Here is a 9,848-nt window from a genome sequence, read left to right on the forward strand (position 1 = left end):
TGGGTTGCGGGAGGAGGGGGCGAGTCGAGGGCAGTCTAGGCTCCTTCCTGCCCTGGGAAAGGAAGGGAAGGAACGGGGAGGGGGCTATGTGTCGGAATGTCTGGCCCCTTGTCGAGGCCGGCGCGGAGAGCGGGAAGTGGGGGGGGGGGGACCGCTGGGGAGATGGTCCAGGCACCCTGCCCCCTCCCCAACCGCCGCATTCCAGGCCGGAGCAGCGGATGAGGTCATCCCGTCCGGTTCCCCTCGGGCCAAGGCAGCCGGCTGCCCCCTTACCGGCGGAGCGACCCTCCGCATTCTAACCCCGTACCTCCCAGAGGGAATGTTTTCTGGCCAAAATCTTTCCCGGGACTTCCAATCCCGACTGCCCTCGAGACTGTTCTATTCTTGCCGAAACAGGCAAGACTCGAGAAGTTTGAAGCCCATTTTCTGGATTGGGAAACTGAGGCTCAGATTGGTGAAAGGACTGGCCCGGAGGCCACAGCCGCACGAAACGCGGCGCAGGGACTGGAACCGAGGACTTGGGGAGACCCTGCCGGAAGCCAGTCAGCCTCGCCGAGCCAAAGGCTCATTCGGCTCTAACTTGGGGTGTCTGGGCAAGAAGCGTCTCCCCCTCTTCCTCCTTCCTCCCCTGTGGCCCAAGGTGCTCCCTACTACTACTATCCCCCTTGACGTCCTGAGAACGGGGTCTCCGCTGCCACTGTGGACAGCTTGCTACCCTCTTTCTGGCCTCAGTTTCCGCGTCTTGAAGTGGCTGGACTCTGAGAACCAGAAGAAGGCAGCCCCCAGGGAGTTAACCCCTTGTTCCAGAGGCCAGAGCAGCCCTAACAGAGACAGGGTCCCGCTGCGCATCGGCATGGGTGGTGTTACCGAGCGGGACACTTGCGAGAGGGGGGCTATGTGCAGGGAGTGGCCTCCAGGATGAGAGGTAGTGCCCGCTAGGGGCCTGCGGGTGACCCCCAGGTGAGCGCTAGGGTGCCGCGGCCCCCACACCCGCCTCAGCCTTGCCTCTCCCCCTCCCCCCACCTTGGTTCCTCCAACCACAGGTGCCTCCACAGCGGCCCCTGCTGGCCTTCCCTAACGCATGGTCCCTGCTTCCGGTCCCACATCTTGTCCTCGTGGTCACCACTGCTATTGAGCAAGCACCTACCAAGTACCCAGGCCTGACTGTCCTCTGTAGGGTAAACATGAGGACTCCTGGGACGCTGAGGCTGCACGGTGACCACTCTAGCCCAGGTCACAGACACCGAATCTGCAGAGCTGAGTCTCCCGCCTCCCAGGCCTGCCCTTCTGTACTCAGCGGCTGGGCATCTGCCCGGACCCGAACAACTCTTCCCCACACCCCTGGAGTCTTCGCCCACTCCCCTGGCATTTACTGTTGATGTTGCTCGACTCCTGGGGAGGTTCCCAGCCACACCACTTTTTTTGTTCTCTGACTTGGGGCAAGTCAGTTCCCTTTCTGTGCCTCATTTTTTCCATCTGTAAAATGGGTATTTGTGAGCATTAGCAGGTAGTATTCCTGGACAGGTGAGGGGAGATAGGCCATGTTCCTGGACAGCCGGAGCCCTGCTTACTCCAGGGCCAGGTGGGGCACACCTAACCACCAGCAATACCCCGTGGTCAGAGTCAAGTGCCGAATGGGCTGCCATCAAGGGTCCCCAGAATGAGAGATATTAGTGTCAGAATGTTGGCTTTGAAACCCAGCCCTGCTTCAGGATCCAAGGGTTTAATTGACAGCATCTTCCACTCTTAAAACTCTCCTGCGAGAGGACCAGCTTCGATGCAGTTCTTGTTTTCCACGTGGGAAAACAGGTCCCCAGTAGCAGTGCCCTGCCCTCGGCTCCACAATGCCGCAGGTCTCTCTACAGCAGTGGGTGGGGTAGAGATCTTTTGGAGGTGCCCAGAGACATTTGGGAGGTGGGGGCATCACAAGATTGGGGCAGAAGCTGGTCTCACATGTCAAAGTGGCCATGGGTGTTGGGTGGGGGCGCTGAGAAAGGAGGGGCTGCTTCTAGAAGCCAGGGAATTGGGGGCTGGGGAGAGGTGGGTGTGGCCCCATGGCAGACACAGTGACCCCTCTTCATGACATTTCAGGATGACACCCTCCCCCCCTCCTCCAGAGATTTAATCCTCACCTCAGCAGAGCAGGGAAACCTGGCCCATGGCAGGTACCTGCCATGTGACCTTGGCCAAGTTCCTTCTCTCCAAGCCGTGGCTCTTCCTGTAAAATGGGCTAACCCTCCAGCTTTTCGGGGCTGTTGGAGAATCAGATGACATCATGTAGTGGCTGGCCAAATGCAGAGTGCTTCATAACTTCAGCAAACATTCCACAAGGACTTCTTGGTGCCTGGGGTGCCAGGGAAAGGGATGATTCAGAACCGCCCCCCAGGGGGGAGGAGTTAGGGTTGGGAGAGGATCAGATGGTGGGAAGGGAAGAGAATGTAGTCAGAAAACAAAGCAAGCTTTGTTTTATTGCCTCCTTTGTTTTTATCTTGTTATTTAACCTATTTTGAATTTCAAATAACATTTGAAGGGCAGAATTGAGGTTTTTACGCTTGGAGGTGGCAGCAAAATATTTTTTTTAAGTTGACACTCAGATCTAGGTGTTCTTGTTAAGAATCATTATCAACGTCTATCAGCTCAGGTGCCAGGCCTGTGGAGGTAAATGACTTGCCCAAGGTCACACTGTGAGGCCACTGAATCCTCCACCTACCCTCACTCGGAAGGTGACAAGGGGTGAACCTTTGGCATGAAGGTATCACAAAGAACTCCTGTGACTAAACTGGTATTGATTTGGCACTTGGCCGCCTGCAGAGCCCAAGCTGAGTGCTGGGACGGAGGGAGGAGGGAAAATCCAGGCAGTGGCCCCAGCCTCAGAGTGTGTTGTGACCTGGAGAGACAAGACTGGGCTCCACGGGCCAGTAAAGGCTATGTGAGTCAAAGGCTCTGAGTTGACGTCTCTACCGGCTCTTTTTTTTTTGCGGTACGCGGGCCTCTCACTGTTGTGACCTCTCCCACTGCGGAGCACAGGCTCCAGACGCGCAGGCTCAGCGGCCATGGCTCACACGCCCAGCCGCTCTGCGGCATGTGGGATCTTCCCGGACCGGGGCACGAACCCGTGTCCCCTGCATCGGCAGGCGGACTCTCAACCACTGCGCCACCAGGGAAGCCCTCTACCAGCCCTCTTGATGTGACCTTGAGCAAGCTTGGCCTCTCTGGGCCACAGGAAAACCAAATGTGGGAACATAGGCTCATAGGTGTCCTCCAGCCTACACTTTCTATGATACTAGAAGGGGTAGCGTCGGACCAAGAGAAGCTTAGAGAAGACTGGGACTGGGGAAGAAAGTGGGGGAGAGATCAGGAGGGCAGGGAGTAGGCAAGAAATAGCTTTTGGCACCAGCTGAGCTTTTTCCAAAACTTGTTCCCCGGTGACAAGGCTTTTGTCAAAACTATGATAATGTTCTTTCCTGCGGGCCTTCTCAGAGCCTTGAATATGCTCAGGCATGTAGTAGGCATCTGGAAAAACCACTTTTGACCACAGGATCCTTTTTCCAGGAAGCATCTAGAAGGCGAAGGGTTCTGCTGTTTACACAGCAGTTCACAAAACCTTCATCGGGCACCTCCTCCCTCCTGGCCTTGCTGGAAGACAATTTAACCCACCGAGAAGGGAGGTGACTTACTCAACCCACCAGCAGGAGGCCCTTGGGGTTCAAGGGCTCTGGGGTTGGGAGCGCTGCTTCACCATTGCCTACTGTGTGGTGTCCGGCAAGTCCCTTCACTTCTTTGTGCCTCAGTTTCTCCTCTCTCTATAGAGCCTCCCTCAGGGCTGTTGTCTGGGTTAAATGAGTGATGAACTTAAGCCATTGGCGCTCAGTAGGTACTTCATCAGCGGGCGCCGTACAACGACCACGCGTACTTTTTACCTACACACAGCTTAAGTGTACAGCTCGATGAATTTTTTGTGCCCCCTCCCAGTCTATACCTGTTCAAAGGCAACCACAATTCTCATTTCTATCCTATTGTTTTGTTTTGCCTGTTCTTAAATTTTCTGTACGTGGGAATATGCGATGTGTCCTTCTTTGTGGGTCTGTCTGCTCAGCATTTTCTCCATGTTCCCCATCATTTGTTCTTTTTTGTTTTTTTTACTTTTTGCTAGCACCACAAAGCATTCGGGGATCTTAGCTCCCCAACCAGGGAGGGAACCTCCACTCCCTGCAGTGGAAGCGCAGAGTCTTAACCACTGGACCGCCAGGGAGTCCCCATTTGTTCTCTTTAGCTGTTATTATTTGGACCCAGGATGCCCCCAGGCCTACCACTACTTTTCTTTCTTTTAGGTCTCCACCCCTGGGCAGGAGAGGGGCTGTGCACATTTGAGGCACGTCTGGTGCTTTCTGTGTTCTTGGACAGAACACCTACAGCTGCTTCCACAGGGCTAGGAGCCAGGCCTCAGGGACAGACAAGCCATGGACTTCCCATAGCCTCAGCATTTGGGGGGCAGCACCTTAGGAGAGCAGGGGCGCAGGCTCCATCCGCCCCCTCTCACCGAGAAGGAGGGAGCTGAGAAGTGGACCCTTAGCCCAGCCCAGCGCCCTCCCCAGGCCCCCCCGTGGGCATGGACCAGCAGCTGTGAACAGCCAGAGCCGATGCCGGGCCCCCAGGGGGCTGGAGGAGCCCCGGCCATGAACCTGGGCAAGCTCTCACCCGTGGGCTGGGTGTCCAGCTCGCAGGGGAAGAGGCGGCTGACTGCGGACATGATCAGCCCCCCACTCGGGGACTTCCGCCACACCATGCACGTGGGCCGTGGCGGGGACGTCTTCGGCGACACCTCCTTCCTCAGCAACCACGGTGGCAGCTCACGGGGCACCCACCGCTCACCCCGCAGCTTCCTGGCCAAGAAGCTGCAGCTGGTGCGGAGGGTAGGGGCACCGCCCCGGAGGATGGCTTCCCCACCTGCGCCCTCACCTGCTCCACCTGCCATCTCCCCCATCATCAAGAACGCCATCTCCCTGCCTCAGCTCAACCAGGCCGCCTACGACAGCCTCGTGGTGGGCAAGCTCAGCTTCGACCGCAGCCCTGCCACCTCCACAGATGGCCACTCCAGTTACGGTGAGGGCCTGGGCTATCTGCCTATTTTCCAGAGGCTGAGTCCCAGAGGGTTTGATGGTTCAGCCAAGACTCCAAGTGAGCTCTTTTCCCCACAGCATTTCAGCCTCCGTGGAGGTCAGGCCCAAACCCCAAATCATGGATGGAGCGGGGTGGGGGGGTCACAGGGTGGGAAACTGCTCACTCCCCAAAACACTGAGGTTAAGAGGTGAGGAGATGGGGTTTGAGTTCTACCTGCCCCTGAGCTGCTCCCCCCCACCCCCAGGCTCTTGGCTTGGCTGCCCACTTCAATGGAAGCAGCTCCCTTGTGTCAGAATGATACAGTGGAGAGGCAGAGAGCCAGGGCTCTGGATTCAGATTCTGGTTCTGCCTGATTCCCAGTGAGCCAACTGACCTCTGTTAAGTCCTGGCCTGTATAATGGGCCCCTCAGGGTCGCTGCTAAGATTCAGTGAGATGATACACATATTCAGTGTGGCCCAGAATCTGGCACATAGTAGGTGCTCAGGACACAGGAGCTGTTGCTGTGTCGTTATGTGAACAAAGGTTCCCGTAACTTGGCAAATTTGGAAAACCACTCGCATGGACAGAAGCCAGAGGCCCTTCCTGCCGGGGTGGGGAGTGGCAGGTGTAACCTTGGCTCCCCCTCTGGACAGCTCACCTGAGAACCGGGGCCCCTGCTGCCACCTGGTGGCCATTTCCTGCCCTGCAGCTTTGCCCCAGCACCGGAGGCTTCCTCCGGTGCTCCGTCTCCAGGGGTGATGCTTAGAATCTCACTGAGGGCTGGTCCACAGTTCCACCACTATATCTCAGTCCTGGTAGTCCTGGAGCCAGGGGCTGGGACAGAGGACCTTTGGAGGGCATTTGCCTGTCCTTTGGGTCTTGATTTCTGTGTAGTCAAACTCTGGCTGCTGGTTCCATCCCTGTGCCCACAAACCAGCCCGTATGCTATAGGTTCATGGCAGGGAACTAGGGGTCATACAAGTTCACAGCTGGGACTGAGAGTCAGGAGTTGAGCTCCAGGCTTGGCTTCAGTCCATCAAACTCTGTGGCCCTGAGCTAGCCCTTCCCCTCGTCCCAAACTGAGCCTCACTTTCTTCATCTGCAAAATGAGAATGAGGATGATGTAAATTTCCAGGGTTGACAGGAGGCTCACACAAGAGACTACGGGGCTCACTGTATGGGAAAGATGGGGGAAACTGAGGCCAGATGGGGGAGTGGCTTGCTAAAGGCCACATAGCAAGCTGGAGTTGGTCTTGGCTTTCCCCTCCCCGGTTCCTGGTTAGGGACCCCAGCTATGACCCTGGTCCCTATTTCTCTTCTAGGCCTGGACTCCGGGTTCTGCACCATCTCTCGCCTGCCTCGCCCAGAAAAGCCTCGTGACCGAGACCGTGATAGCTCCTTCCCCTCTGAGCCTGAGCTTCGCCGCTCTGACTCCCTCCTGTCCTTCCGCCTGGACCTCGACCTTGGGCCCTCTCTCCTCAGTGAGCTGCTGGGGGTCATGAGCCTCTCAGAAGGCTCTGCAGCCGAGACCCAGGCCCCAGCCCCTGTTGCAGACCTGTGGCAACCCCCCCCACCCCTGCCTCAAGCCCCCCACCCCGTGGACAGTGCCCCAATGGGGTAACCCTGGGGTTGGGCCCAACGGCCGAGGCGAGGGCCAGCCCAGTAGGAGAGCGTCCCTGTGCACCTGCTGACGTGGGCCCCAGCAGGCGCTGGGGAGCAGGCTGTGGTGGCAGCCAAAGCAGCTGCCGCCACGCTGAGATGGATGCTCGGCACGAGCTGGTCGAGGCGCTGCCCCAGGCTCGGGCCTCTTGGGAGAGCCTGGACGAAAAGTGGGGGCCACCGCGGGCAGGCAGCAGGGCCTCGGTGCCCAGCACGGTGCAAGCCAACACCTTCAAGTTTGCTGAAGCCGAGGAGGATGACGAGGTCAAGGTGTGAGCGGCTGGGCATGGGCTCAGGACCCCAGCCAGCCTCGGGGCACCGCCTGTGAACTCCCCGGGCGCAGAGCCAGCCCCTCACCTGACAGCTGGGTCCCACCAACGAAAGATGGGAGAAAACCCAAGTTGTCCCCAGACCCCTCCACACCTCTGCAGGACAGACATGGGAGGGAGGCCAGAGGAGACCAGGCTTGTCCTGGGACCTGCGTGTTCCCATGGGCCGTGCTGGGCCGCCCTGCCTCCCCCCACGGCCACTCTGGACCCAGCAGCCCTTGCTCCGGCCCACCCACCACCCCAGGCCATCCCCACCAGCTGGAGGGCCTTGCCTCACAGGGCAGCCTTTGTGCTGGGAAAGCTGCCCTTGCTGGGTGGGGGTGGGGAGCATAGCACACAGAGCCTTTGTCCCCTCTCCCAAAGGGACTGCCTGCCCCAGCTCATCCTGGAGCTGCCCCCAGCAGGGTCCCCACTGCCTTTCTGAGAGCCCCAGCCCTTGCTAAGGCTGCTTCCCCGACATTACCCCCGCCACCCCACTTGTCCCAGAAGCCTCAGAGAAAAGTCAGGTGTGACCTCACAGTGGGGGAATCCCACTTTCCCGTGCACCCCAGACCTGCCTGTGGGTCCTGATTAAAAAAGGCTTTTTTGATAAAAGGTGTCCTGCAAGATGCTTGAGGACCTGGGAGGACAATGTCAGCGCCACCTGCTTGAGTCCCCTAAGCACTGGGTTTGGAAAGCCAAGGACTCCCCCAGGGGGCCCCAGTGAGGGGAGGGGCCGAGGCATTGGGTAATGAGTAATTAGGCCGGAATGAATAGCCCTGCGATAAGAGGCCCAGGTGCGAGCCCTTATCTATAGTTCCGGGAACAGCCCCTAGCCCAGGTGCCTGGAACCATAATCCCACAGGGCAGCTTGGCACTTGCCCTGGTGATAAAAGGGGACAAGCAGGCAGGACTGGTGGCTTAGAGGTGTTCGGGAGCACAACCCAACCCCCATGTGGCAGTCCAAGGACCTTGTGCCTCAGTTTCCTCATCTGTATCGTGAGGATTCTGGGAGCATTAAGACAGTGGAAAGCACCACAGTTCCTACCACGGAAAGACTCTATAAAGGTGGATTCTTTTGTTGGTTCTTAGCTTTGGGAGATGAGCACAGAGGGTTAGGAACAACAGATGGGAAGCGGGGGACCCAAGGGCTGCTGATGCCACGTGACTGGAGGTAGCTGGGAGTCAGGAGCTGGAATCCACTCCGGGGTCTTGCGTTCTGGCGAGATGCTGCCCTCATTCTAGCTTGAAGGAGGAGATGCTGAACCCACCCTGCACACTCAGGTAGCTCAAGTGGTTGTGGCCCAGCCTGTTGGGAAAGGTCAGCTGGTGCCCATCTGGCATCTTCACCTTGAATTCGTTGTTGTCGAAGGTCACGAGGAGCTGCAGTGGGAAGGAAGGCATCAGGGAGGCAGGAGCACCCTGGAAAGGGGCCACGGCAGTGCCTGGTGGGCCAGGGTGCCCTACCATCTGGGCTCTCTCCTTGATATCCTCCTCAGGCCCCTTCCACCTTTGACCTCACCTTGACCTCTGATCCCAGTCTGAAGCACGTGTGACTGTCCCGTTGCTCCTCCCCCCAGCAGTTGCCATCCCATGTGTTGCAGACGATGGTGGATTCATTGAAACGTGGGTTGAAATGCAGGTTCAGTTTATCTGTCCCCTGGCCCAGATTAATCACAAAGCTGCAGGGGAAGGAGTAACAGGTGAGAATAAGGGGCCAGCCCTGGCTAAAGCAGCTTGGGTCGCAGGGTTGACCACAAACTGGGAGAATCACCAAAGGTTGTGTTAATCGAGGTCTGTGCCTTAAAACAAGGGAGGTGACAACTTGATCAGACTTGGCACTGGAGTATCACATTCCATTTAGAGCACAGACTAAGGTTCCTGACAAGAGGGTAACTAATAGTGACATTTCAGGAAATGAAGGTGTCTATCCTGGGGGAAAGAATTGCTGTTCTCAACTATCTGAAGACCCATTAAGTTTGGCCATAAATAGTTGGACACCTAAAGTGGTGAGCTCCCTGTCATTAGAGGTATGCAATCAGGAGTTGTGTGATCTCTTGAAAAGATCACTACAGGGGCCTGAGTTAGATAAACCTTCAGGGTCCCTGAGAGTGGGATGTTCTGAGTCATGGGGTGCCTTCATTGGGACGTCTCATACCAGAGGTATCCCACATTTCTGCAACCCTTAGGGACCCACGCAGGAGAAAGGGGTGATTTTCTCTTGGCTCCTACACAATGCGTCTGTCTGCCCTTCCCCAACCAAAAGTTGATGGAGATCAGTCCCAAGAAATGCTGACATTGTCCTGCACACAGGAGAGGCTAACGCTGAGCTGTAACACCTGAGGCGGAGAAATGCCTCTGATTCTAATGGAGAGAAGGCAAACAAGACCGCTTGGCGGCCCCTGGCGGCTGTCGCTAGTATAATGCATGTGAAAGGCCGGCCTCTGACCCTTCAGCTGGGTAAAGAGGGTGGTTCCCCGGGGGTTTGGGCCTTCAGTAGAGGCACCTGACTCGCAGAGGACTGGGCAGAGCTTCCGGGATTTCTCACTTGCCCCTTCAGCGTCTGTTGGGGGCCAAGGAAACTGAGCACATGGCATCTGCTGTGAATTCTGAAGCCTCAGATGTGAAAGCAGCCCTAACAGAAGAGGAGCCAGCAGGGGTGTGGGAGGGGGTGAGAGCGTGCCAGAGTGTACAAAAGGCCCCTGGTCTGAGGTCACGCTCGTCCGACCATTTCACAAGGCTGCCCTTCCCAGACTGCTCCAGGGCTGTGGGCAGCCCCC

General features: G+C 57.4%; 2 protein-coding genes across 3 annotated transcripts in view; one reads left to right on the forward strand and one right to left on the reverse strand.

Annotated features, from left to right (window-relative positions):
* The window catches only part of CDC42EP1 (CDC42 effector protein 1), an 8,120-nt gene extending 447 nt beyond the window's left edge, over positions 1 to 7,673 (forward strand). Inside the window, 3 exon segments of the mRNA XM_024761571.1 lie at positions 4,332 to 5,103; positions 6,424 to 6,651; positions 6,654 to 7,673. Of these exon segments, the coding sequence (XP_024617339.1) occupies positions 4,641 to 5,103; positions 6,424 to 6,651; positions 6,654 to 7,036 (1,074 nt within the window). The 5' untranslated portion in view covers positions 4,332 to 4,640 and the 3' untranslated portion in view covers positions 7,037 to 7,673.
* A 488-nt stretch (positions 7,674 to 8,161) lies between these two features.
* The window catches only part of LGALS2 (galectin 2), a 5,756-nt gene continuing 4,069 nt past the window's right edge, over positions 8,162 to 9,848 (reverse strand). Inside the window, exons 3-4 of one of the 2 annotated variants that reach the window (XM_024761626.1) lie at positions 8,591 to 8,750; positions 8,162 to 8,451 (exon numbers count right to left, since the gene is read on the reverse strand). In XM_024761626.1, coding sequence (XP_024617394.1) covers positions 8,305 to 8,451; positions 8,591 to 8,750 — 307 coding nt within the window. In that variant the 3' untranslated portion in view covers positions 8,162 to 8,304. Of the gene's footprint in view, positions 8,491 to 8,590; positions 8,751 to 9,848 lie in introns of both variants that reach the window. The other variant, XM_024761625.1, reaches the window with a different exon arrangement.

Source organism: Neophocaena asiaeorientalis, unplaced genomic scaffold (genome assembly GCF_003031525.2).
Source record: "Neophocaena asiaeorientalis asiaeorientalis breed wild unplaced genomic scaffold, Neophocaena_asiaeorientalis_V1.1 scaffold473, whole genome shotgun sequence".
NCBI classification, from domain to species: domain Eukaryota; kingdom Metazoa; phylum Chordata; class Mammalia; order Artiodactyla; family Phocoenidae; genus Neophocaena; species Neophocaena asiaeorientalis.